Source organism: Urocitellus parryii, chromosome 3 (assembly GCF_045843805.1).
Source record: "Urocitellus parryii isolate mUroPar1 chromosome 3, mUroPar1.hap1, whole genome shotgun sequence".
Lineage (NCBI taxonomy): Eukaryota > Metazoa > Chordata > Mammalia > Rodentia > Sciuridae > Urocitellus > Urocitellus parryii.
The window spans coordinates 6,420,161-6,447,190 of record NC_135533.1 but is presented as its reverse complement, the minus strand read 5'-3'; the positions used below and the strand labels follow the sequence as shown (position 1 = coordinate 6,447,190).

At 53.3% G+C, this 27,030-nt stretch overlaps 1 protein-coding gene across 2 annotated transcripts; it reads left to right on the top strand.

Annotated features, from left to right (window-relative positions):
* Positions 1–2,765: 2,765 nt before the first annotated feature.
* Positions 2,766–25,834, top strand: Krabd3 (KRAB domain containing 3). 2 transcript variants are annotated; one of them, XM_077795921.1, is made up of 19 exons: positions 2,766–2,868; positions 8,987–9,113; positions 9,500–9,619; positions 10,211–10,360; positions 10,976–11,131; positions 12,109–12,240; positions 12,456–12,638; positions 13,645–13,800; positions 14,477–14,677; positions 15,151–15,294; positions 15,669–15,842; positions 17,595–17,747; positions 18,306–18,482; positions 19,121–19,324; positions 19,415–19,555; positions 19,993–20,100; positions 20,583–20,693; positions 22,179–22,604; positions 23,181–25,834. In XM_077795921.1, the coding sequence occupies exons 1-19, from the start codon at positions 2,857–2,859 to the stop codon at positions 23,267–23,269; spliced, it is 2,964 nt and encodes a 987-aa protein (XP_077652047.1). In that variant the 5' UTR covers positions 2,766–2,856; the 3' UTR covers positions 23,270–25,834. The 2 variants fall into 2 exon arrangements, with proteins under 2 accessions (XP_077652047.1, XP_077652046.1); XM_077795920.1 differs by lacking the exon at positions 23,181–25,834 and having other exon boundaries at positions 22,179–22,906.
* Positions 25,835–27,030: the final 1,196 nt, after the last annotated feature.

The following is a 27,030-nucleotide window of genomic DNA, read 5'->3' as shown; positions in this document are numbered from 1 at the left end:
CAAAGGCCACAGCAATCTTGCAGAAAAAATACATCTGTAGGATGCCTACCCTGTAAGAGCCAGTTCAAAGTTGACTGGCACCATCCTTGTGGCCACAGATTGTTTCAGAAGAGCTATGTAACCTTGCCTATCTTACTCTTTTGGAAACCTTGTCCTTCTTTTGCCTCCTCTCTGGCAAGTATATCTTGGATTGCAACCCCTGTCATCTATACCATTCATTGTAGGTTGATTAAAGCCACCAACGAAACCCCATTTAGGCAAGTTTTCTGCAATCATTTTGTATTGCAGATACAAGAACTGGCACAGATGCACATACAGTCAAACGTGCAACCAAAGCTTTAGGGGAGAGGATCGGGGAGGTTTCTTATAATTTGGCCATCAGCAGATTTGATGCTGATAAACTGCTTTTAGTGACTAATGGCCCAGAGTCTACAAATGGGGGTGCTTGAGTCAAGAGGGGCCAAATGTTGTACTTTAAAAAAAAAAAAAAAGTTTGTCTTTCTTAGATGGAGATACTCCTTTGAAAGCTTTTAAGGTGAAAGAATTTTAAAGTTTAGGGGTCTACAGACCAGTGATAGTGTCCCTGGCCTTAGGCCTAAGACCTAACCTGAGTTGCCAGGTCCTGTAGGGATTTGGAGAGGAGACATTGAGTTTTAGTTTGACTTTTCTGCATGGTTAAACTTCCAAATCTTCTTCAATAGGCTAAACAATGCTGGACCTGTGCCAAAGGTGCTTCCGGGTATGAAGGAGGGGTATTGCCTCAGTGTGCTCTGGGCAGTGATGGAGAGTGGCCAAGCCAAGGGGTGTCAGTATCATATCCTGTTTCCTGGATTTCTGGGAGGTAACCAGTCACAAAAACAGTGGGGCCTATGGTAACCCAGCGCTGCTAGAGACCCACACCTGGATAACTGGGATAGAAATTCACTTTCCTGGCTGAATGTTCTCTCTGATATGTGGATGCTATATAAAATAAGGGGGAGGGAGGACAAGAATAGAAGTTCACTGGATTAGACAAAGGGGAATGAAGAAAGGGAAGGGGTGGGAATAGGAGAGACAGTAGAATGAATCGGACTTTGCTCTCCTATGTTCTTAGATGAATACACGTCTGAGTGTAACTCACATCGTGTACAACCACAAAAATGGTAAGTTGTATTCCGTGTATGTATAATATGTCAAAATACATTCTGCTGTCATGTATAACTAAAAAGAATAATAAAAATAAATTAATAAATTTCCTCTCAAGTATTCTGAGTTAATGATATGGAAATGACAATCCCAAAGGAAGAGGGAGGAAGGAAGAAGGAACATTGATAATCTTGATCCTTTCCCAGCGACAGAACAATCTCTGGGAAGGAAGCAAACATCATCCAGTGATAAGACAATCCCTAGGAAGGAGATATCCATCAAACCTAAAAGTGACAGTCTTTGGAAAGAAGCCAAAACATTGATCCTTCCCTGCCACAAAATCCTTTCCCAGGGACAGTATAATAGACCCCAGAGGGAAAGAGATAAGATGTAAACATTTGAAATTTGTTTTTACTGGGCAAGTATGAAGGTCCAGAGTTAGCATTCAATGCTTATCTGTAAAAGTTTTCAATGGTTAAGCCATCTCCCAGTGTGTAACCTATGTGAACCCAGACTTCTGTAACCAGAGGCCATTTTCTACCCAGAAAGTGAGCCATCTGATGCCTGACTCCACTGCTGAACAAAAAGCAGAGCTGATCCTGAAGTCTGGTCCCGGCCCGATTATTTGTACTTTCTTTATGGTGCCAAAAGGGTTTTGGTTATTTTTGCTTATACTGAGTATTCCCGAAGATGAGGGGCCCTGGGCGGCAGGCATCTGGACTGGGCCCCAGATTTAGAGAAGGTCTGCACTTCGGGAGACCTCTGTTTCCGCTGTCCCTCCAAGATTCGGACTGGAAGAGCAGGTTTACCCCCGGCCCAGCCCACCTTCTCTGGATTCTTCTAACTGGCTCTCCTCTTCAGAGAGGAAAACGCGGCTCAGCGGGCTCAGCCTGTGGCCTCCGGCAGAGGGCCCAGCTGTGCTCAGCCTGTGGCCTCCCCGCAGAGGGCCCAGCATCTGAATTCCGGGCAACAAAGCAGGAAGTGGATAATGGTGAGGCCAAAGCTTAGTTCACTCATTGCGTGTTTACTTAAAATCCCACATAACGGAACAGACCAGCAAATAGTCACATGAAATACAATGGCACGCGGGGGTCAGTAGTGTGGTGAGTGAAGGGGCTGGGAACAGATCCTGAAAACGCGCCAGGATCTGGCGGCCGCTCCTGCCATCCTTGCTGGGTCCCGCGCCCTTGGGCCCGCAGCCCTCGGGCTCCCCAACTCAGGGTCGAGTTTACGTTGACAGCGGCCTCTGGGAGACACTGGTCACTTCTCGTCGGAGCATCCCCATCTGGCTCCTGGACAGGATGCTCTCGGTGTCGGATGCCTGCATGAATGAACAGAGACAGAAGGATGCTTTCACGCGGGCGCGTGCAGCTGCAAGCTGGACAGAGCCCGTCCGCCCGCCCAGCTGTCTGGCAGCCCCGGGGAGCGGGTGATGGGCAGCCAGCAGGCCCCGGCCCGCCCCGGCCCCGCGGGGCCTTCTGGGAAGTGTAGTCCGCGCCTGCGCCGGCCGGAAGCGGGACCACCCTCCCGGGATGCGCGGCGCGGGGGCGGGCTCGGCCAGGCGCGGGGCGGGCCCCGGCGCGCCCACTCCGCCGCTCCCCCGCGGCCCGCGCTCGCGGCCCCGCCTCCTGTCGCGTGCAGCCTAGCCGCCACGGCCGACGGTGGCTGCCTCCGCCTGTGGCCGCCGGAAGCTGGGCCTGTCGCGGGGCGGCCGCGCGGCTGAGTGCTAGGATGGCGCGCCAGGTAAGGCGAGCCGCGGCGGGCGCGCGGGCCGGTGGACGCGGCGGCGGGTCTGCTGTGCGCAGCGCGGCCCGGGGCGGGGGGGGGGGGGAAGAGCCGGAACCCAGCCAGGCCAGCCCGGTGCTGAGGACTTCGTGCGCTGAAGTCCAGGTCCAACTCCGACCCCTACCCTCTTCCGGGACCCACGGACTCGAGTCCCAGCCTCCTGGGGAAACTCGTTCTTTGGACTTAAGCATCGCCCTCCCTCTCTGCGTGTTTCCTTTTTGCTACAAGTTATCATGAGAGTGGTGGGCATGGAGGCCTAGGGGGAACTGCTAAATCCTGGCAAGATCCTGGCTCCAGGGAGTGGGGAGGTGGAAGTGGAGAAATAGAAGATAAAACAGATTCCAAGTTTTATGTCGGTAAGATGCATAGTGGTATATCCAAGAGGTGGAGGGAGCCCCTGGGCACCTTTGAGACTGAGTTTGTGGGCAGTGAAAATGCCAGTGGGGAGTTGCAGGGTTTCCTGGACAGGAGCTGGCAATGAAATTGTGGTGGCCTCTGAACTTTGGCCACCTTTAGGCAACTATGTTGGGATAGTGGTGGGACCGTGTGTGGCCAGGTAGAGCAGGTACTGTGCCAGGATCTTGGCATGGCAAGTGCCTAACAAGCATCTTGGGAGAAGGGAGAAGCCAGGAAGCCAGATGGTACAGGCTAGGGCAGTCTCCTTTGTAGCTCTGGCTGACAGGGCAGTCCAAGGACACCCTTGCTCAGATATGCTCACAAACCCCATCCTAGGGCCTCCTCGCACAGTAGTTTTCTGTTCTGCAAAGTCAGGGGGTTAGAGCACTGGTTTTTCAGATCTAATGTGCAGGGAAGTATGCATTCTCATGCTATGTGACTTCTTGGAGAAGGTGGCCTGTATTGGCCTTGGGGAATGCAAGGTCACAGTGAGAGACAGGGCCTGTAGTCTTCAAGTCCAGTGTGACTCCCAGGAACCCAGGACCTTGTGAGCACAGTGAGGGCAGTGTGGTACAGGGTCTGATCTGTTAGTCTGAGTCACACTGGGAGAATGGGTCTAGACTAGCAAGGACTGTGAGAGGTGAACAAATCCTCAGGACACTGAAGCTGCAGTTTTGCATGGGGCTAGTCATGCAGTAGAAGGGATGTTTTAAGAGAGAGCTACAGTAGGCCTGGATCAGCCCCAAAAGCTTTGCTGTGTTGGTTGGGGAAGGAGAGCAAGGTTGAGCACAAAGAGGACAGTGGCTTTCCTTCTCTGAAGATGAGTGTTTGCACACTTACTTGTACACACACACGCGCGCGCGTGCTGCTCACTTTTCTTAAACTCAGAACCCTGAGAAGCCTTTGACAGGAGCACTTACCCAGGCCACAGTCAGTTCCCGTTCGCACTTTATACCTCCATCACCCAGGAGTCCATCTTGAAGCTGAGGTGGGGGGACCTCTGGAAAGCATTGCTCACAGATGTCTAAAAAAGCCAGATATATATATTTAGCCTGGCGATAAAGAGTTCCTGGGAGGTTAGGAGTAGTGTGTGGAAGAGCCAGAGGTGGCAGGCTGTGCCCTGCAGGTGGATATTAGCAGGCAGATCTGGCTGCAGATCAGTTAGCATTTATTTTCGGCATTTTTCTTATATCAATTGATTTTTGTCTCCTTATCATCCCTATGAGGTAGGATGTTGTGATCCCAGTGTTATAGATGAGTTTGTTAAGGCTCAAATGGATTTAGTAGTTTGGCTAAAATCCCATAACTAATCTGAATGTTGTTCATTGCGACCCTAGGTTATGGTTCCCAGGAGAATCAACTTTGAGTTATCAACTCAACTCTGAGTTATCAAACTCACAGAAGACAGATAAATCAGGATGCTGTGATTTAAGGGTGTCTCCCAAATTTCATGTGTTGGAAACTTAATTCCTAAAGTCAAATGCCATTTGAGAGGTGCAAATTTGGGGAGGTGATTGGGTCTGAGGGCTCTGTCCCTGTGAATGAATTACTCTATTCATGGATTAGTGGTTATCAGGGAGCGGCCTTGTATGAAAGAGAGAGGGAGAGAGAGTGCCAGCCCCCTCACCATATTATGCCCTGCATTAGGTTATGATGCAGCAAGAAGCCCTCAGCAGATGCCCGCAAGTGTGGAGTTTCCAGCCTCTAGAACTGTAAAAAATAAACGTCTTTTCTTTGCAAATCGCTCAGTCTCAGATATTCTATTACAGAAACAGAAATGGACTAAGACACAGATTAAGCCAGTTGCTTCAGTGAAAAATAGAACTGATAGTCAAACTGGAAATAAATGGTGGCCAATTAAGTCTTCGGCCACCTGTCTTGTTTGTTTTGTGCTGCTATACCAGAACACCTGACAGGGCAATTTATAAAGAACAAAGATTTACTTCACAGTTTTGGGAGATCACAAGTCTAAGATCAAGGGGGCAGGATCTGGCTCTTGTGGAAGGGGGAAGGGCAAGAGAGAAAGAGCAAGGGGCTGAACCCAGCCTTTTACCAGGAAACAATCCCAAGGTCATTAACCCGCTCCCACAACAGTGGCATCAGTCTGTTCTTGGCCCGATGACGTCATAAAGTTTCCACCTCTCAACACTCGAGTTAGGGGTGAGGTGTCCAACACATGGACTCGGGTCACACTCACACCATAGCACCACCTGCAGTGGAATCTGCATGGGAAGCCTGGTCCTGACACAGAGCTGCTTGGGGAGCATGCAGGTCTGCTCCAGTGCAGAGCTGGAATGGCCGACGTGTCCACTGCCATTCAGGAAGAGCTCTGCAATGCAGGCAGAGCATGCCTGCTGCCTGGTCAAGGCACGTGAGACAGTGCCACTCTGTTGGCATGCCCTCTCTTCAGGCAGCATGCATTGCTGTTGACCTGTCTCCACCTATTTTGTGCTCCTCCAGTGCCCCGAAAGGTCCACATGCAGCACCTGTACACTCCTGGCACTGTTGAGCGACATGTTGCTGTGCCACTGCTCTGGTTATTCCTTCAGGTGGTTAACTGTTCCCACTTGCTTTAACTTCAGCAGTGAGACAGTTGGACTGCAAATAGGGGCTTCCAGCCTTCTTGACTCTGTGACCCCTCTTTTTAACTTCCCCAGTCCCCACATGGTGGTATTCTCAGTGCATTAGATTGTAGTTTTTTCACATATTTTAAATTAAATCCATATTACTTTTAAAGGACAGGCATGCTGGCCATCACAGCATCTGAACCTTTAAACTTAGTAATCAAGGAATACAGGTAAAATGTTCCTGCTCAGTCCATAGGTGGCATTTATGTCCATTTGGACCCTAGGCCTATTGTGACAAGTCTGAAGCTCCCAGCAGCCTTCATTAGTTGGATACTGACTTGCTTTGATGACCTTTTGGCCCTGTCCCACTCTGCAATCCCCCATGGTTCCCAAGCCCTGGCTGGGTAGGTCTCTAGGAGGAAGAGGGAGAGCAGAGGCCCAGCAGATGGAGGGGAGGACTGAGGAGTGATGGGCCCAACACAGTGGGGCATGGGGTGGCCAAACATAATGGAGCCCTGTGCTGGGGTCCCCAGGAGCATCCAGGGCTCAGGAATCCCTAGGAGGACAAGCAGGTCGACAGGCTCACACCTGATTCATTACAATGGGAGGACACAGCAGGCTCAGCAGTAGCAGAGGCACCGGAGTGAGGTCAGTGGAAACGGGCGGATGGTTTCCCAGGGGCCTCCTCCAGATGCACCTGACACCGGATGCACTTCATTCTTCCTGCATGGCATTGTGACAAGCCGTGCGATAAGTTGTGCATCTAGGCAGTCACTAGAGAGACTGTCTAGCTGGGTTTGTGGATGGTGCCCACAGCACCAGGGGGTGTGACTACATGATGCTAGCTGTCAGCTGTCAGGGTGACAGGCAGGGGAGTACAATGAGTGAGTGACAAGGCTGCCAGTTAGTAGCCGTGACGGTTTTTAAAATCACTGAGTAGATGAAACAAGACAGAAGCTGTTTTCTTTGCTTTACAAGTGTCTTCATTTTCTTTATAATTTCTTTCTAACAAATCATAATTCGCCTTCATTTCTGAACCAGAAGGACACTTCTCAGAACTTACATTTTGCTTAATTTATACAAAGTTCATTTTTGCCTTAACTTTAAATTCTTTCTTGTCCATTTTCTGGGTGTCATGATTGTTTTAAAATCTACTGAATGACAAATTTTAAAGAAACTAAGACAGAAGGGTTGCTTTTACCTTAAAAAGCCACAGGGTAGCTGAAGATGAGCGTGGAAGGTGTAGAAATCGGATGAGTACTGGGTGTGTAAGAACTCCATTTCCAGAGCTGTCCAGGGTTCTGGGGTTTCTTCTGGATACTTCTCTAAGAAAGGCACAGTGTCTAATAGACTCCCATCCCCAAGGAAGAGAGGGTGAAACAGAGGCCTGGGGTAGGGAGCGTGGCGAGGTGAGGACAGCTGGACTACAGCCTGGAGTGTCACTGGACAGGGGTCCAAGGAGGTCTCTCCAAGGGGACGGTGGGATCTTAACTTAGCCCCAGCAGGTTCTTCACTATGCTGCTAAAAAGAACAGGACTGTCAGAAGCCAGGCACAGGGAGAGATGTGGACGCCCAGGGTTGAGCTCTCTGAGTCAGGATTTTCCTGGGAAGAGAAGTGCAGATTCCCAGGCAAGCTTCCTCGAAAATCAAATCCCATGCCAATCATTTGATATATGGGTTCAGAATGATTCTTTTTGGTTAAGAATTCTAGCCATAAATCAGTTGTGGGCTCATCATGTGGGTCTTTGAATCTAGTGATGTTTAAATTGATGATGTTTTTGTTCTGGTTGACCTGATGCAAACATGCGCTGGAGGTTTTGTTCACCTGACTAAAGAGACAGTTTGACTGGTTCTGCTCGGACACCTGGGCCCCTGTCTAGTAGGGGTGTCTTTATCTGTCTCCTGGAGAGTCTACCTATGCAGAAGGGCTTCGTGGGCATCACCTCATGGAGCTCAGTGCCTGTGTACTGCTGGGTCCCCATGGGGATGCGCTGTTGAACGTCAGTCCTCAAAGGGCAAGCGGGACCTGGAAAGTGAGGCAGGCTGTGCCTGGCAGAGCTGGGAGCTGGACTCAGCCTGGCAGCAGAGGGTCTGTGGAAGAGCTGTGGCCATAAGATGGGAGTCTGAAGTCAGAGGGGTCACAGGCTACTAGAGTGGCCTAGGGAGGTGGTCAAACTTTGTTTGATTCCTGAGTGTTGTAGCATCCCTGCTAAAAAAAAAAAAAAAAAAAAAAAAAATACTTTTTTTTTCTTAATTATATAGATGTGCATCCCTATCCCTAATAAAAAAAATCCTGAAATCTAAAATGCTACCAAATCCAAAACTTTTGAGCATCATGCTACATGTAGAGAATCCCACACCTGAGCTCGTGTACCAGGTCACAGTCAAAAGGCAGGCACATTAAAAAATACCTTCAGGCCATGTGTATAAAATACGTAGGAAACATAAATGAATTTCAGGTTTAGACTAGGGTCCTGTCCCAAGTCTATCTCATTATGTAGAAGCAAATATTCCCAAACTGGAAATCCAAAAGACTTCTGGTCCCATAGGTTTGAGATAAGGGATCCTCACCCTTGATAACTAATTGGTTTTATTAGTCGACTCTTTTTTATTTTAATCCTCAGCACTAGGATCTCAGGCCTTCACATTCTCAGGGAAGTGTGCTTATTAACTCAGAGAATCTCACAAGGTGAAGTCCAGGCTGGCCAGAGTTCTCATCCCAGGGTTGACTTTTGTGGGGCCTAGGGACTGGGTGACATGAGACTGTTGTAGTTTCCTGGGCTGCTGTGATGGAGCCACAGACCCAGGTCTTAAAGCAACAGAGCTTCATTCCTTCTGAGTCTGGAAGCCTGGAACTGAGATATCCATAGCTGCACTCCCTCTGCAGGTTTGAGAGCAGGCTCTTTCCTTGCCTCTCCCAGATCCTAGGGACCCAGCTGACTGCCAGCTCCATCTCTAGCCAATTCTTGTTGCTTCTGGTATCAGTTCCCACCCACCCACTGCTCCCCCTCCATCCCCGTGTTCACCCAGAGACATGTGCGGGGCACTGAGCTGAGGGGGCAGCTGGGCTGGCCCTGCTGGCAGGACTGCCAACATTCCCCAACCACCCGCAGGTGCCCATCAGCTTCATGGACTTGGCCGTGCGGTTCTCCGAGGAGGAGTGGAGGCTGCTGGAGGAGCGGCAGCGGGAGTTCTACCGAGACGTGATGCGGGAGAACTACGAGACGCTGGTCTCCGTGGGTATGCCTCCACTGGCCTCCCTGGGGTGTAGGCGGCGAGTGCCAACTGAGAATGGAAGCGGGGAGGCTGGAGTCCAGGAGGCCCCAGGACTGCAGGACCCCAGGCCCCACCAGGCCTTAGTCTTCTCATCTATGAAAGGAACAGTTTTAGGGGCCTCCTGAAAGCTGGGTGCTGGGCCGGGCCTCCCTTCTGTTCCCGCTGGGTACCGTTTGGTGAGGTCTGCAGTGACTGCCAGGTTCTGCTGCTCTGTTCTTTGAGTGTGGGTGGCCCTACCAACATGCACAGAGATACTTGCACAGATGTGTGGGATGCCTGGGCCACAACTCGATTCTGTGACGGAGAGACCATTCTGTTTCCAGGGTGACTGTCCTTGCTTTTCTCCCCAGGGACAGATGAGCTGCTTCCCCTTTCTGCTTTTCTGTCACCTACGGAGCCTGGAGCAGCTATGGGAGGAGGGAGTAGAGGTGATGAGGGGCAGGAGCCTCCTGTAAAGGGAAGCCCCCAGGGTAAGTCCTCTGGGCAGACTCTGGGCTCCCCCTCTTACTCATGGTCCTCAGGTGACACTGTGACCTCAACATGCTTAATTTAGCCCTCCCTACTGCAGCCCTCCCTGGCTTTGACCTGTCACTGCTCTGGACTAGGAGCATGTTACATATTGTCCATTCCACCGAGCAGTGCCAGAAGAACCTGGGCTCACCCTGGAGAGCACACCCACCTCAGGCCTGCTCCTGCCCCCAGCGGAACCCTTATCCCTGCCGCCCCTGCACAGCCAGCCTGCGGCTCCTCTGATGGTGGACTTGCTCCACAGGGCCCAGATTGGGCAAGGCCGGGAGTTTAGGGGATTCCAGCAAAGACAGAGGGCTAGCTGGTGGGGACAGCCCTGCTTGACATTCCCTTAAGAAAGAGACAGGTGTAGGAGACCCCTGTGTCCCTATACACTGCTCCCACCCGATCCTGGCTGTTCCTTAGGCACATCTCTTGATCTGAGCCCACGGGACATCGGGCTCTCCTGGCTGCTCCTCCTGTGGTCGGGAGGGCTGCCTGAGGGACAGGTGCTGAGCAGACAGGGGCGCGGGGCTCACTGTGGCCCTCCACAGGAAGACAGCCTCGGCACAGCCTGCACCTTACCGCCCTGGTTCAGTTGGTGAAGGGGATCCCAGAGTTCTTGTTCCGGGAAGTCAAGGGCACTGAGGACAGCCCTGAGAGCGGGGGAACCAGCCTGGACGGGGAAAGAGCGAGCCCTGAGGGTAAGTCAGCCAGCCAGGCCAGTCTCTGTGGCGCTCACAGCTCCTCCACAAGGTGAAGTCCAAGTCCACACCCTGGGCCCAGTGTGCCGCCCAGCTTCTCTCCACTGCTGCAGGGAGGCGGTCACCAGTGGCTCCTGATGCCCTGGCTGTGTGCCTGGCCTCTGAGCTCCTGGGTGCGGTGAGCGCAGAGTAGCTTGGGCTTCTCACGTTGGCCCCAACCTGTGCCTTGGGCCCTTCGTGGTAGGTGAGCTGTGTTTATTGATGTCCTGCAGATGAGGGAGGGAGGGAGGCTGAGCCTTCTGCGTGGCCAGTGAGGCCCAGGTCACTTCCCAGTCAGTGCTCTTTCCACCTCCCCAGGCATCTGTCCTCCCCCTGGTCCCTGCTCACACACCTCAGGCCCCACCTCCCCACTCAGCTGGTGACAGATGAGAATGGAGTGAGCAGAGGCTGCAGGAGTGCGGCCTCGTCAGGGCTGTAATGTGGGGGTCAGCTTAGTGACAGCAGTACCTAGGTCCCTGGTGTCCTGGCCATTGTTAGTGGAGCATGGCAAGGAAGGACCCTGGTGGTGACAGTGGCAGGAGCACCTTGGCATTAGTGTCTTCTCCCCCTCAACAGTGACCATGGAAGAGGAGTCTTGCCCTCCCCCAGGTCTGCTCAGCTGCCTTCCGGACAGCCCTGTGAGCCAGCCCAGCCTGGCCACTACACCGACCAGCAGTTCGTCCTCCAGTGGCCCGCCTGGAGATGGGGGGCCCGGAAGGCCCCTCCTCATCAGTGAGTCTAATCCAGCAACGATGGGGACCATCAGCACTTCAAGGTCCTCAACCCTGGAGTCAGGGAGCTTGAACCTCACCCTCTTTGTTTTCTCTGGGACTCAGTCTCCTCTGCTGCTGAGTGCTGGTGAAGGTCCCAGAGAGCAGGGCAGCATACTTTGCTTCTGGTCAGGAGACCAAATGGGAGGGGCGCAATGCCTGGTCCCCAGGAGGCCTCTCATCCAGCCCTTATTGCTGAGGACCATGTGCATGTACACAGGCAGTTTCTGCCACAGGGCCCAGCAGGTAACTCACCTGTGTGCACCTCTTCTGACTCTCAGACCGTCTCATATCAAAGCCTAACCTCAGAGAAGGCCTAGAATTTCTCTGGGGTCTCATTGTACCTTTAAAAATTCTTGCAAATATCTTTTTATTAGGATATTTTGAAGTAATATGGAATAAGATTGGCATTCCCAGGGCTGGGGTTGAGGCTCAGCAGTAAAGCATTCGCCTAGCATGTGCAGGGTCCTGGGTTTGATCCTCAGCACCACATAAAAATAAATAAAATAAAAGAAAGAAAGAAAGAAAATAAAGGTATGGTGTCCAACTACAACTAAAAAATAAATATTAAAAAAAAAAAAAGATTAGCATTCCCCAAAACACAGCCTGCTTAGCCTCTGATTTCAGGTGTCATCCACCCACATGCCCCGACATTCCATGTGCCCTGATTTGAAAAGCACAAGCGTGAGATTGGGGTCGGTGTGTTGAAGCTGCAGACATTACTTGCTGAGCTGTGTTCAGAGGCTGAGGTCTGGAGGAAGTGTCCAGGCGTGTTCAGAGTATTGGTATTTACAGTTGAACAGGTCCTCCAAAGCTTCTGGGACTTGACTGCCCCCAGGGAGTTGAGGAACTAGAGGGGTCTTTCCTTGTGGTGACTGGATCTGGGTGATCCCAAAGTGGAGCCCAGGCTAGAAAGGCCTTCCTTGTCTTCTGCAACAGAAACTGTGGACAAACCATGGCCCACAGGAAGGGGAGGCCCAGGAACGCCTGCTGAGGAGCTGAGCCCTCCCACCTGCAGCTCTGGCCAGAGGAAGAGCCACCAAACCCAGGAGAGAGGGACCCCAGGGACTGGTGAGAATCTGGCTTTCCTGGGGATGAGATTAGGCCTGCCCTGGAGCTGAGTGGGCTACAGGGGAATAGTCAGTTTAGTCTTGTAGCAGCCTCAGTGGGCAGGCCTCGTCTGTTCACATGGGTGATTCTCAGCTGCCCAGAGACCCATGACTGTAGAAGGTCTTATGTTGCCCTGTCAGGACTACAGTGACCTCGGTGACCTTGTCTGTGTGCAGGAGTCTCTCCTGGGAATAGCCCCTTGCAAGGCCTCATCAACTGCCTGAAAGAAATCCTTGTGCCTGGGCCCCAGAATGCTGAGGCAGCACCAAACTTACTACCTGCTGTCCCTCTCCTGGGTGCATCAAGGTTGACCGTGGTGAAGCCGGGGCCAGCAGGGCCAGCAAGCCCACCCTGGCCAGGTGAGTCCTTGGGCATCTGATGCCCTCAGACCAAGGGCTCCAAAGTGCCTGGAAAGCCATTCTGTAGCTATTTCTCTGATCCACACTGTCTCCCTTGAGGATCATTACTAACCTGGCTGCTCCTGTATTCCCAATGTCACGTGACTGAAGCCAGGTGGGTATATGTGTGTGTGTGTGTGTGTGTGTGTGTGTGTGGTGCTGGGGATTAGAACCCAAGACCTTGTGCATGAAAGGCAAGCATTCTACCAACTGAGCCATGTCCCCAGCCCCAGGTGACTCTTAAAGAAGCATTAGGATAGAAAAAGAAAACTCAGCACGCATGCTGCCCTGGTTGCTCTTTGTTCTTCACTTTTCCTAACCTGGGCCTCAGGAAAAGAGCCACAGCGCTCAAGTGTTACTTCCTGTTGACACTCGGTGAGGTGCTCAGAGTGGTCCTGGTCTGGACAGCCAGGGGGGCAGGAGCTCCGGTCTGCAGTGACACTTTATTATGTTTTTTATTTTTTGTCTTTAAATACTGCCTGCATGTTATTTTATTTTTTTATTAAGTTTTATTTTTATTTTTTAATTTTTTGGTTCTTTTTAGTTATACATGACAATAGAATCTGTTTTAAAGGCTGCTGCAGCTTTGGTCCTTAGTTCACTCCACGGGGTCCGGGTGGGGTTCACTCCAGCAGTGTGCCTCTTACACACACTGTGTGTGTCACAGCCCCTTCAAAGTAGGCTGTGCTTGGGACCAGGGCACTGTCCAGTGCCCCGCCTCCTTCACTTGCCTCTGAGTGCCTCTCCATTCTCACCTGTCCTGTTCTGGGAGGGATGGTTGATAGGCATTTGTAAATTGGGCACCAAAATGACAGTGACTTAAACAAGACTAAATGAGGCATGGGGGAAGACCTGACTCACATCTGCAGATTTCTGGCCCTGCATCCTCACTGCACACTGGATGGTTCCTGTCTGGTGCGAGGACTGGACTCTGGGCTCTGGTGGACATGTGTGCCTTTTTCCTTAGTGAAGACTGAGTCACCTTCGGGGGATCCTCCTCTCCAGGGTCTGCTGAACTGTCTGAAGGAGATCCCAGAGGCCCAGGACAGGTGTCCCAACCCCTCAGGAGCAGGGGACCTGCTGCTACAAGAGGATCCAGGGACCTTGAATAAGAATTCTGAAGGTAAAGGCCACCTGCTGAGCTGGGGAGGGAAGGGGCTGCCACAAGCAGGGCAGTGGGTGACCTTCTGCAACAAAGCACACAGGCCTCAGTCAGAGGGCCTGATACTGAGCACCATCACTCTGCAAATGGAGCAAGGCACAGAGGAGGTGCCTAATCAGTTCTTGATCATTTCCCAGACTGGCTTTCATAGAACGAAGTAAAAGTTTGGAAGGAAAGAAGGGATGGTGGGGTGGGAAGCCAAAACATAGAAGCTGGAGTTGTAGCCCAGTAGACTCTCAAGCCATAATTGTGATTTGGGGTTCCTGGCAATAGGTGGTGTGACTGGGATTTGGGCTGGCCTCAGATTGTCTGGTCTGGTAGTAGGACTGGGGCTTGGGGTACCCATCAGGTGTGTTTAGACGGGGTGGTTTGTCTGGCCAAGGAGAAAGATCTGATTTGGTGCTAACTGGGCAGAGCTGACTTAATCCTTCTTTATAAAGCTTCAGAGCAACCCAAAGGGACTTTGATGGAAGTAGGAATGTGACTTGGGTCTGTGCTGGTGATTGAGAAGTGACTGTACCCAGGCACAGTGACTGCTGTGGATGCAGAGGGGCCGTAGAAGCCCCACCTCACCTCCCAAAACCTGGGGTGAGTCCAGTCCTGAAACCTGGGCTGCCTGGTGACCTCCTTCACACAGGGTCCAGACACCTCCAGACCCCTCCTTCCTGCCCTGGTACTGAAGCTGGCAGCTCATTCACTGTGGTCAAGGTAGAGGACAGCTGGTCCCAGAGCCACTTGGAGCCTGTATCCTGCCAGCTTGGTAGGCAGGGCCATGGCCTCTCTGCTACCAGAGACACCAAAGGGATCGGAACACACTGCTGGGGCCCCACAGCTCAAGGTAAGGCCTGGGATTGTCTTACCTTGTCTCCATGGGACTGTGCTCAGAGAAGCTCCCAAAGCCCAGGAAACCTGCATGTCCCTCGGGCAGGGAACTTGTCCCTGGGCTTCCTTCCAAACAGTGACCTCAGTCCATGTCCTCAACCCAGGCCTTGCCCCGGCAGCCCTCTGGCTCAGTAAGGACCTTCATTGTGCCCTGAGGTCCTGCCTGAGGAAGATGGCCCCTGCAGGCAGGTGGTTTTCCCTATCTCTGCCCTCAAGGCCAGGGACACCTTCATTCCCTCCAGAGAAGCAGAGAGAGGATCGAAGTACCCTCCAGGAGGGTCTGCTGCCGGGCAGGTCCCAGAGTCTGGTGTAAGACTCATCAGCCCTGTAAGAGGCAGGCCAGGGGCAGCCAGCCAGGGACCAAGCCAGGGCCCGACAGGCAGTGCAAGGACCTGTGAGAGACGATGACAGTGTTCTCTCCTTTCCCAGCCAGCAGGGCCTCAAGCTCACCACTGGCAGCTCTGGAGGCCTGTCTGAAAGGCATTCCCCCAGGTGGGTCATCACCACTCCGGACACTGGCCACCTCTGTGTCCCAGCGGTCAGAGCTGCAGTCTCAAGGATCACACAGTGAAGGTAGACTGTGTAGTGGGCCTGGGGTAGCCTGTCACCATGCACACGGTGGAGAGAGACACCGAGGCCACTGTTAGCTTGTCCTCTCCAGCTTCCTGAAGCATGTGCCTTCTTCCCACTGCCCTCTTTCGGGCCTGGCCCCAGGCAGCTCTCCAGCTTCGGTAGCAGCAGTTACAAGTCTTCTTGCCCTCTTCTTGGAGAACTTTTTTTTAGTTTTAGGAGGTGAAATGTGGGGTTTGGGGATTTGCATCTGTGCCATGGGAAACCCTGGAGAGAGACACCTCAAGGCAGGGTCTCCTGGTGCCATCTACTCCATGGCCCAGGGGCCTCTTCTCCAGCAGGCTCTGCTGTGACCTGAAAAATGCTGTTTCCCGCAGAGGCCACCAAGGAGCCACCCCTGCCTCTGGGCCTGCAGGGCTATGTGAGAGAGAGTCTGGCTCAACCCTCAGGCTCCCGAGGCACCCCCACCAGCTTTTCCTCAGCCTGCAGCACCGATGGGGACCTGGAATTTGGGAGTCCTGCGGGGAGCCAGGGACAGCGGCCTGGAAAAGGTGAGCTACCAACCCTCTGGGACAAGATGTCATTCAAGGCCCCTGCCCATCAAGGTCTCTGGCCCAGTCAGGTCATCAGCCCCGTGCCAGGGCAGAGATGGGGACATTGAGGCAGGAATGGACTTGTCTTGGACAGGGTGGGAGCAGGGGTCCATTTTAGTGACTTGGTCCGGAAAGACAGGTAGTATATTCAATTTTCCTATTGAGTTAAACTCTTCATTGTCCCAGCCACAAAGATATGCGAGGCTGGCCTCCAGCTTAGGGGAAAGTATAGTGTGCTTTGAATAAACCAGCTTCAGAGGTGTGCTTGGGGACCTGTGCCTCCCTGGGTCTCTCTGGGAGACTCATTTCTGGGGACTTGGGGACATTGGGGTCTTCCAGTGCTTCTAAGCATCCCTTTAGCCTCTTCCCCACCTGAATAATCCAAGTACTCTTGGCCTGGCCGTGTCCCATGGGTGCACACCGGGTACCTGCTTGTATCTGTGTCCTGGCTCCATCTCTAGTTAATAGAAAGGCCTAGAACTACAGCCTGGACTCTGGCTGGGCCATGCAGGCCTTCTCAGTGCCTGAGTACCCTGGAGGAACCCCTTGGGTGTGGGGCTTTTTGCCTGAAACGCAGCTGACTTGGCTTAATTTTTAGTTACTAATGGGTAATAAAATCAAATGTTTTTGTTCAAAAGCTACAGAAAGTTATATGGGAAAAGTAAAGTCTCTCTCTTTCCCCGCCCCACAGTCCCCATTGCGCCTCCCACAACCACCACTGAATCTGACCACCCTCCAAAGACACCTGCCATGACCAGCTTCTGTCTCCTCATGTGGACAGTGGCATTCCAGGAAGGTCCCCACCTTGCTTTTCATCTAAACACCTGCCATTGGCATGTTTCTGCATTCTGTCCAGCTAACCCTTGGCCACCAAAACCACTTCATCTTGTGTCAGGGCAGAGTGTCCTGGGGTGCACTTCTTTTTTCATGTGTCCTCTGCAGATAGACGTGGGTTACTTAGACATGGGTTCTAAGTAACCCAAATAGAGGGGCCTTCACGCTGCCCTTCAGGAGCTTCTGGCGCAGCCCCCAGAACCAGCAAACACCCTGTGGTAGCTCATACTCTGCCCTCCACATGCATGTGGCTTTTGGTTCTAAACTTCTCCTGGGCCCAGAATTATCAGCACATGTCCCTCAGGGGGGAATGTGGACAGTGCTGTCTGCTTGCCTGGAAAGGGGTCTTCCCTCTAGAATTCCAGCTCAGCTCCTTCCCATTGCTGGCACAACTCCATCACTAGGATACAATTTTTACAATGTATTTGTTTTTTCAAGTGGCCTGTGGCCTGTCATATGCAGAGGACAGGAAGCCTGCAGGGTTGCCTTCCTTTGAGTAATAAAGGAAGCCTTACTCACAGTCCTTAGGGCCACCTGGTGTGTGGCCATCCCTCACCATGGTGGCAGCTGGGTGCACTGAGGGAGCCTAGACCCATACCTGTGGCCAGGCTCCCCATTATTTCCTTCCTGCACCCTGGGTAGGCTTCTGTGAAGGTGGCCAAGGAGACAGGTCAGGCTTCTTACTTATAAGGCAGCCTGGACAGGGCCACCCCAAACCAGGGCTGATAGATATTTGGGGCCAGGTCTCCATCCAGGGCCCTGAACTACCACAACACGTCCAAAGCTCTGTGCCCCTTCTGATGGCTCCTAGCCCTGGACGCTGCAGAAGAGGCAAGGCTCCAGTCACCCAAGAGGGCCAATGTTGGATCTTCACAGGATGCCTGCCAGGAAGCTCCCCACTCCAGGGGCTGGAGAACTGTCTCAAAGAGCTGCCGGTACCCAGGCAGCAGCCTGCCCGGGCTTGCTTCTCAGCAGCAGACAGGGAGCCCAGGAGAGTGGAACCTAAGAATTGGATGGCGTACAAGGAAGGTAACTCCGTGGTGGCCCTGGTACCTGGGAGTGGGGCTGGACAGCTTCTGTACCATTGGCCTGGGCATGGCTGCCCCCAACTGTCTTGGGCCAGATCCACTTGAGCCAAGAAGATACTCCGGAAACAGCCAGGACAGAGGCTTGTTCTGAGGCCAAAAAGCCAGGTGGTCTGTTGAGCACACATACAGTCTCACTATTGAATGAGTGTGGGCAGAGTCCAGGACACGGACACCCTGGCCATTATCCACTGCTGCACCACACACGCCTGAGCAGGAACCCTGTCCACTGAGCATCTTCATCCTGGCAAGCGAGCCCCACGTGGCATCTGAGGGCTCCCAGGAGTCCTTAGAGCTGGGTCCCTGAATAAAGAGATGCTGGAGGATCTGAACAGGCTCTAGTGGGCACCACTTCCCCACCCCTTCTGAGACAGGCAGAGTGGGTGATTCCTTAAATTTGTGTGCCTGAGAGCCCCCTGTGGGCGGAATTCTCTGTCTATGCTTCTGTGGTAGCACAAGGCCCCTCAGGGCTCACAGCCATTTTGGCTTCTCATTAAAACAGGACTGAGGGGTGAGGCCTCTGAGTCATCCTGCCTCAGACAGGGTGGAGAAGTGCCTGCCGGGAGCCTGCATCTGACCAGCCCACAGGCCTTCACCTCCAGCTACATCCGTACCTGCCACCAAGGGTTCAAAGAACAGGGGACCATCAGGCAGGAGCCGTGGAAATGGCTGCAAGATGGTGAGCTGCCTTCAGTGTTACTGGCATGTTTTTCCTCCTTCCTTCTCTCTCATCTCTCCCCAGAAGATGGAAGCAAGAGCCAGGCAGAAACTGAAATTGGTGAAAGAAAAAGATAAAGTGACCCAGTGCTGAGATCAGGGTGGGAAGACCATTGTTCTGTGCAGCCATTGGTTTTTCCAGTGGAGACTCTGGGGGGCAAGAGCCCCCTTCCACCTGCTATGTCCAGATAGATCCTTCTGGCAGCTTGCTGCAGGTCTGCAGGGGCAGGAGGATGGCTCAGCAGGTCCTGTGGCTTTTCTTACCCTCCTGCCCTTACCCAGCTGCTGGTCTCTGTGGTGCAGGGTAGAGGGACGCAGACTTCGAGAGGCTGCAGGACCCGGGGCTTGGCAAGAACCTGACCACAGTGGCTTCTAGGGACTTGACACTTGTGGAAAGTTCCCCAATTGGCCTTCCAGAGCAGCCAGGGACTTGACCAGGCTTTGATTTCTCCATGTCCCATAGCCAAAGAGAGAGTTGTTGAGACCCCATGTGAGCTGGGGACTGAACCATGAGGGACCTGGTCTGTGAACCTGGTCATCAGGGCAAACTCCTAGCTGCCATCAGGTGATAGCCAGCTGGCTCTCTTGTCATCTGCATAGGGGCAGCCCCCAGGCCCTCCCCACTGCACTGTCTAGAGACCTCTCTGAGGGGGATCTTGCCTGTGAGGCCCTTGCGCTTTGCCTGCTTGGTGGGCCCTGGCCCTGGCCCTGGCCCCAGCCCCAGCCCTGGCGCCAGCTCAAGCCTCAGCAGCTCTGATGAAGATGCACGGATGGAACCCGAGCCCTGGCGGCCACCCCTTCAGGGTGAGTCTGCTGGGGCATGGGGCAGGGGTGACCATGAGCTGCTCTCCAGGATACTGGTCAGTGCTCTGATGCCAGCTTTGTTTGTGACAGAGATAGAGCACCTTCGCAGCTGCAAGCATCCAGTTCCTCTGTCCCCTGGCCCTGGTAGGTCCCCCAGAGGCAACATTGGCAGCAGCCCTCGTGACGGGCATGATAGAAGAGAGCTTGAGGACCGCAGTGGCCTTGGTGCAGGTGAGCCTGAGTCCCCGCATGCATCCACATGTCCCCACAGGGCCCGGGGTCCAGACTGAGTTCTCCAAGCCCCCTTGTTACTCTGCCTGGGGTCAGAAAGTCCTCTATATTTGAGCCTGTAAGGGAAGCTGAGGCGGAAGAAGATGGGGCCCTTGAGCAGGGTACCCAGAGCAGGGCTTGCGCGTGACTGGAGGCAGGATTCTTGGCAAGCCACTCGATGACACGACTTAATACTATATGTGCACAATAGGTATGAGTGTGTGTATAAAATGATAACATTGTCGTCATGTAACTTTTTGAAATCTTGGCAGTCAACAAAAAAAACATCAAAAGCAAAAATTCTTGGAGGTTGTCCTGTCAAGAAAGTTAGAAATGCCACCTGCTGCCCCCAGCCACCACTCTACCACCCAGGTTTGTGACCCAGTGTTTGCTCCCAGTAGGAAAAGCAGAAGGGACAGGAGGCAAGTCCCGGTCACCCAGGAGAGAAGAGGCTGCAGAGAGTGCCTGCCTACCCATCCCTCTCAGCAGTGCCGCAGGAGGAGGAGGTAGGATCAGGGAGTTAGTCAGGGGCCAGAGCTACTCCATCCACAGGCCTCGGCCTCTGCCTTGCGCCCCTGCACACCACGTTCCTCATTGCTCCATGGCCCTGCAAAAGATGTCAGAATGACTTCTTGTGATCCAGGGGATGCCCCCAGCATATCCTTGAGGTATCTTGCTGGGGGCAGGACCTACCTAATGGATCCCTGAGCATAAGGCGGGAGCTGCAGAGGACACTGAGACACTCCAGCACAGCCCTCCTGCTGGGAACAGGGCAGGGGCTGCACGCCAGGGCCTTCACTCATGTGCCCATTTCACCAGAGCCAGGATCCCTGGTGGGCCCAGTGTCCAACTTGCATCTCATTTAATCCTTGTTTAAAAGTGGAAAGCTCGATTTTTTTTTTTTCCACATTTTAACATCCTCATGTCAGAGTGGCTCTGGCAAAATTACATGTGTCCCTATCCCAAGTGCCCTGTGCTCTTTCCCCAGAGGCAGCAGGGCATCCCTGGCCTGCCCCTCAGCTGGAAGAAAGGCCCGGGTCCGGGGGAGGTGAAGAACCCAGAAGCCTAGAGCCTGGATGTGGAAGGCACAGTGTTGCAGGTGAGCTTGGTGGCTTCCCTGTCCCCTCTGCACTGGCCAGGACCCCAGCCTCCAGTTCCAAGAAGAAAACACCCTCCCAAGTTTGTTGTGCAGGTTGTGGGCAGGGAAAGTCTGACCTATGAGCCACTCCTGGTGCCCCTTTCGCTTCAGTGTCTCGTTACAGGAACTGTGGGGGTTTCCCAAGACCTCGTGCAGTGAAGAAATTGTCCTGAATCAAAATTTGGGGTTTGAGGGGACTTCAGAGAATAGATGAGGAAACAGTGACCAGCACTGTTGAGTGACCTGGCCAGGGTCATCCCAAAATCTTTGGTTCCAAGTCACACTTCTGAGGAGCCACAGTGAGACAGGCAGGAGGTCAAGTCACCTGTGCCCTGGGTCACGTTGGGGCAGCCTAATACCAGGGACTTGGGAGTGTGGCCTGGAGTGGGGGTGCACTCTGGGGTGGCCCCTGCCCTCCCTCAGGGCAGGGCCACGTTCTTGCTTCAACTAAAGAACTAGACCAGACAGGGCTTGGGACCTTGGGGCCTTGGACCACTCAAGCCATCACTCTGCTCCACCTGCAGTTCTGGGGGTGCTGACAAGAGAAAGGCAGAGCCTTGGCTGGGGCGCAGGAACAGGGGTAGCAGTTCCCTCCACCCAGTCGGCCAAGTGCCTTAAGAAATGGCAGGGTCTGGCCTAGGGCTGCCTGCAAGGCTTACCTTGGGAGAGCCCAGCTCTAGGGGAATTGGGGGTAAAGGATTAGATGAGTTTTCTTTTGTGGAGGGATACTAGGGGATTAAGCTCAGGGGTGCTTTACCACTGAACAACACCCCCAGGCCTTTTTTATATTCTATTTAGAGACAAGGTTAGCCTTGCTGAGATCCCCTGTCTCAGCCTCCTGAGCTGCTGGGGATTACAGGTGTACACACTGCACCTGCTAGATTAGTTTTTAAAATAATTTAAGACATCAAAATCTCTCAATCTATAACTTTTGAGTGAGGGGAAGAAAGACAGGAGGGGCGTTTGTATCCAAGGGCACTGGTATTGAGTGACCCCATTGGAAATATCCTAATGGTTCTCAGCTGGACTCCTGGCCCATCTCCTGGGTGCTCACCCTCAACCCTAGCCTTGTGCCATTGGGGCCTTCTCTGGGCCCTTCTCACTGACCCCCCAGGGCAGGGATAGGTGGAACATTTGGCCCTAGTGGTGGCAGAGGAACGCACCAATTTTTTTTTCCCAGAAGTTGAAAGACCACTGTCCTGAGAAAGCTGGTCACCATGGAACCCGTGTCTGGCTACTCCTACCCATCAGGGTGGGAAATGGCAGAAGATGGCAATTTGGCTGTAATGAGGCGTAGCACCTGTGTTCTCCAGCCCAAGGCAACTTCCTTCACTCTAGAAACCAGGCTTAGAGCAGGCAGGACACTGAACACTAGTGCAAGGGAACTGGGGGTCAGAAGCTCCTTACAGCACAGAAACTCTAACCGTGTCCTCCCTCTGGTTTCAGCCAGGACCCAAAGGAGGCAGCTCCCCAGGGACCCACCTGAGCCACCCAGCAAGTGTCCCCCTCCAGCAGCTGACTCACCGTTGTGGCCAGCTGCCTCCCCGCAGCCACCATGCCCCTGTGGGAGGCCCCTGCAACAGGAGCTGCACAGTCTTGGTGCTGCGCTCACAGAGAAGCTGGACCAGCTGGCCACAGCCCTGGCAGGACTGGCTCAGGAAGTAGCCACAATGAGGACCCAAGTGGATCGGCTGGGGAGGCGCCACCAGGGTCCTGGGCCAAAGCGCCAGGCTTCCTGGCCCTGGTCACTCCCCCGGGGGCCTCGCTGGGCCAATGGACTGGGTCACAGACACGTGCCCTCCTGGAGGCAAAAGGGCCCTGCCAGACCTAAACCAAAGATCCTGCGGGTCCAAGCAGAAGGCTGCCGGACAGGTGACCCCCTGGGACTCCCCAGAGGGAGGGTCCACCTGGTGCCCCCTGATGCTGCCCCAGCAGAACCTTCCAGACCCAGACCCAGCCCATCTCAGCAGCTCCCCTCCATGGCACCCAACTGCCACACTGTGCTGACTGGGCACCCCCTTCTTGGACATCCTGGGTGCCAAGGCCCTCTCCCCACTTTTGTGCCTGCTGCCTTACCCCCCTGATGTCTCTTGCAACAAGTGCAGACATGGAGCCACTGCCTGCAGGGGCAGCACCAGTCAGGGTCCAAACCAGGCAAAGATCTTTGCAGCCTGTGGGAGAGCCCTCCTGGGGACCCTCTGGGGTGGTGAACACAGGAGCCCACGGTGAGGCCCCTCAGCAGCTCAGCTGTCTGAGGACACAGGCACCCCGGGTGCCCCTTGCCAGCCCCAGGCTGCCCTCTGCCAGGGTGGGCCTTCCTCCCCTGCTCTGCTGGCATCCCCTTGCCAGATGCCCGCCCTTTGCCCTGGTAGTGCCAGCTCAGTGGCGTCTGCTCAGGAGGTTGCTGTGGGGTGCACTCCTCACTATGCCTCTGGTGTCTTGGCTCAGGTTCAGTCAGATGCTGCTCCCTCCTATCCTCACGAGGACCATCCACACTCAGGTGGTGGTGTGCGTGCACACAGAGCCGTGTATGGTGACCATGAGGCCCTTTCCCTGACCACTGCCCCTCCTGATCTTGGAGCCCAGCAGAGGGCTGGGCCCTTGCTTTCCTGGAGTAAATGCTGACACATGTGGTTTTGAGAGAACTCTGCCCTGCGGTCTAAGCTGGATGACCAGTGTGGGTTCTAAAGGACGTTAGCTGCTGAGGAAGGGCCCTTGGCTCCTATAGGAAGGCACTTGGTGGGGGCCCACACTGGGGCATGGTTGGCTGGACTGGGCCCCCAGTACAGTGGGGACAGTGCAGCTCAGTGTCCCACATACATGCACTTCTGGAGACGCCAAGGCACCTTAGCAGTGCTGCTCCCAAGGGGCTAGCCTGGGGCTGCCCAACAAGTGCACAGGCTGGCGTTGCACGCCCGAAGCCTGAGCTCAGGATCCTCAGGGTTGGTTCTTTCTGCTGGCCACGAGGGCAGGTCTGTACCAGACTCTGTGCACAGGCACAGAGAGGTGCCATCTTTGTATCTGCAGTGTCTCGTGCATCTCTGTCTCCGGGTACCTGCTTTGTGTCAGGGTGCCAGCTGTGTTGGGGAGGCCTGCCCACTTCTATAAAGACCCTCTCTTTAAGTAAGGCCTGAGGTCCTGGGCACAGGCTGGGACACCGGCCCATAACACACAAGGGAATGGGGTCAGTCTTGGGTTTGTGTTGGACACCAGTGGCATGACCACTGTCACTAAGCAGGCTCCTGCCCTGCTGGGTGGGACAGACCAGCCTGTGGCCCCGTCGTGGACACTGGACAGTGCTCCAGTGCCGCTCACCTCATCTCCAGAGCCAGGGCTCCACCCACATCCTCATTTAATCTGAAGAACGTCCAGGAATTGTGCCAATGCACACAGGGCCCTGGGGACCCTGGGTGCCCCTGCTGAAGCCCAAGGCCACAAGGGACCTCTGTCCACAATGACCATGCAAGCTGCTTTGCCCAGTGTGTCCCTAAGGCGTGGGCCACTGGAGACAGCTGTGACCTGGTGCCCCTCCAGGTCCTGCATGGGACTCACCCCTCCTTGCTGCTGGCTGCCAGTGGTGTGTCAGCAGAGCAGCCCGGGGCAGAGACCACCACAAAGGGGCATTGAAGATGCTTACAGGACCAGAGCAAGTGCCGAGCCGGTGGCGTGGAAGTCAGCATGCGTCAGATTGTGTAGGCAGGATGTTGACTGGAAGAAGTGGCCTCTCCCCAGCTGTGCTGACAGGACGGGAAAGTCCTCAGCTCCTGTTCCAGAGTAGCACTGGGCACTTTTCAGCACCAACAGGCAGGGGTAGGACGCAGACTGGCTGGAGAGGTGTCCCACGAGGTGGCCCTTGCCTGGAGGGAGGGAATTCTGTCCATCTGCTGAAACACGCCCTCTCCTCTCTCCTCTCCCTTCTAAGCAGGCCAGTGGGAAGGGTCCCACTTTGAGTGGGACATCAAGGTAGCTTTTGTCCCCTGGGCTTTACAGACAGGCAGCACATGAGCCCTGTGCCACAGGGGCAAAGGGACAGTTTGGCACATGAAATACTTGCTCAGGGTCACAGCTGCTGATGGTAGAGCTGGAAAGAGCTAGCATTCTTCTCATTGTGCCCAGCACTTGGCCCCTCCTCCTCCGTGAGCCACCTCCTCCTGCCTGAGCCTGTCCCTGACAGGAGAGTCAGGACTGACCCAGCCCAGGTTGTCCAGGGCTCACCAGACTACTGTGGTCGAAGAAGTGTGGACCATGGGATGTGAATGGTCAAATGGTAGGAAGCTCCCTGATGGGCAGCTGTGTTCATCTTGCAGGAAGCAGGTCTCTAGCGTCTTCCACAACTGCTAGCTGAAGAGCCTTCTAGAGTCTGATTTGATGAGAGGCTATATACAATATAAGTATTTGGTGCTGTGTCCAGCTGCTGTGCAGGGGCTCTTTTGGAAAAGAAATATAGCCACTTTGAGGAAAACAGGACCTTTCTGAGGGGCCCGGAGGTGGGGACAACCAAGGCTCCAGGTCTGCATGCCACCATCCTGGGAAGCAGCTCCCAGCTGGCCTGAGTGCAGGTCCTCCCTCCCTCCCTCCCCACCCAGCTCATGAGGGGCCCTCCTCCTACTCCATCTCACCCTGCCAGCCCAGGCCCTCATGAGGCAGGAAAGTGGGAAGGTCCCACTCAGATGTGAGTAGTTTTCCCATATCCCCACCCAAGCCACCCCTAAGTGTCCAGTGGAATTGGGGGAGAGAGTACAGGGACCACAGTTCACTGCCTGTCAACACCATGCAGTTCACTGCTCCCTCCTAAAGGGGCCTCATGCACTGGTAGCCAGATTGCTCTTGGGTTTGTTAATACTTTTTTAGATATTGATGAAGCTTTATTTTATTTATTTGTATGCGGTGCTGAGAATCGAACCCAGGGCTTTACACAGGATAGGCAAGTGCTCTACCCCTGAGCCACAACCCCAGCCCCGCCAGATTGCTCTTGACCTCACATCTCCATGTGTTAAATGTGCCTCCTATCAACCATTTACATGTGGATTTTATCTCATAATCCATCTTAAATTTTATTCTGGGACCCCTTAACCCATTTAAATGTAACAATTACAGATAATACTTAGGATTGAATGTAGCATCGTGGTGTGTGCCCTGTGTTTACCTCACATGTTCAAGGGTTTTATTTTTGATGTTGTCATTTATTTGGGATTTTCTCTTCTCCTCCTCCTCATTCTTTTCCTCTTTCCTGTCAAGTTTGGACTGACAGTGTTGCTATGGGTCATCGGTGGGGGCAGTTCTCATTCATTCCATTTTTCCCTGCGCTACCTTAAAGGTCTAATAGTAGAAAGCTCCAAATTGACCATCATCTGGGATATTTTACCATACTTTCCTCAAAGGTTGATAAGACAGATCAGGAAGGAAACACAAGATCTGAACAAGCCAATTAACAGAATCAGCCTGATCAGGGGACACAGAACACTGCACCATAGGACTACTGAACACATGTTCTTTGCAAGCAGATGCCAAACATTAAAAAAGAAAAAAAAAAAAAAAAGACCAAGCAGTTTAAACAGATGTAAAAGTATTGAGATTATATGAGTATGTTCTGACTGACCATGCCTTGTCTTTTAAGCTAGAATCAAGCAGCAAAATGTAACCAGAAATTCTGTATATTCAAAAAATCGGAATTATACTGCTAAAATAACACGTCAATGAAGACATCATAATGAAAGCTAGAAGCATCTAGAACTGTAAGAAAATGCCATATATCCAAACTTGTAGCATAAAGCTGAGTACTTGGGCACAGGTGAGCTCGTGATGGCTGGGAACTTAGGAGCAGCCAACTGAACAGCAGAGCAAGTCCAAGCTGGAGTGAATGGGGAGAAAGAGACAGCAGAAAATAATGGAATAGCATACTGCAAAAGATGGAGTCAGCACCACCCAAAATGTCATTACCACAACCAATAACTGATTGGGCTGTGGTGAAATTTGTCAATGGGAAGAGAGAGCACAGCCAGGCTCCATGGTGCATGTCTGTAATCCCAGCACCTGAGGAGGCTGAGGCAGGAGGGTGGCAAGTTTGAGATCAGCCTCAGCAACTTAGAAAGAAAATAAAGCACAAATCTGCTTCAGGAATGAAAAGGGTGCATGACTTCAGGGACCACAGACAAGAGGAAGATAAGATGATACAAGCAACTTTTTGCCAAAAATCTGAAAATTTAGTTAGAATATTAAGCTCCCACAAGAATACACCTTTAAAAAACATAAAAATTGTTATATTAATGTGGTAACATGGAATGTTTTGATACATCCA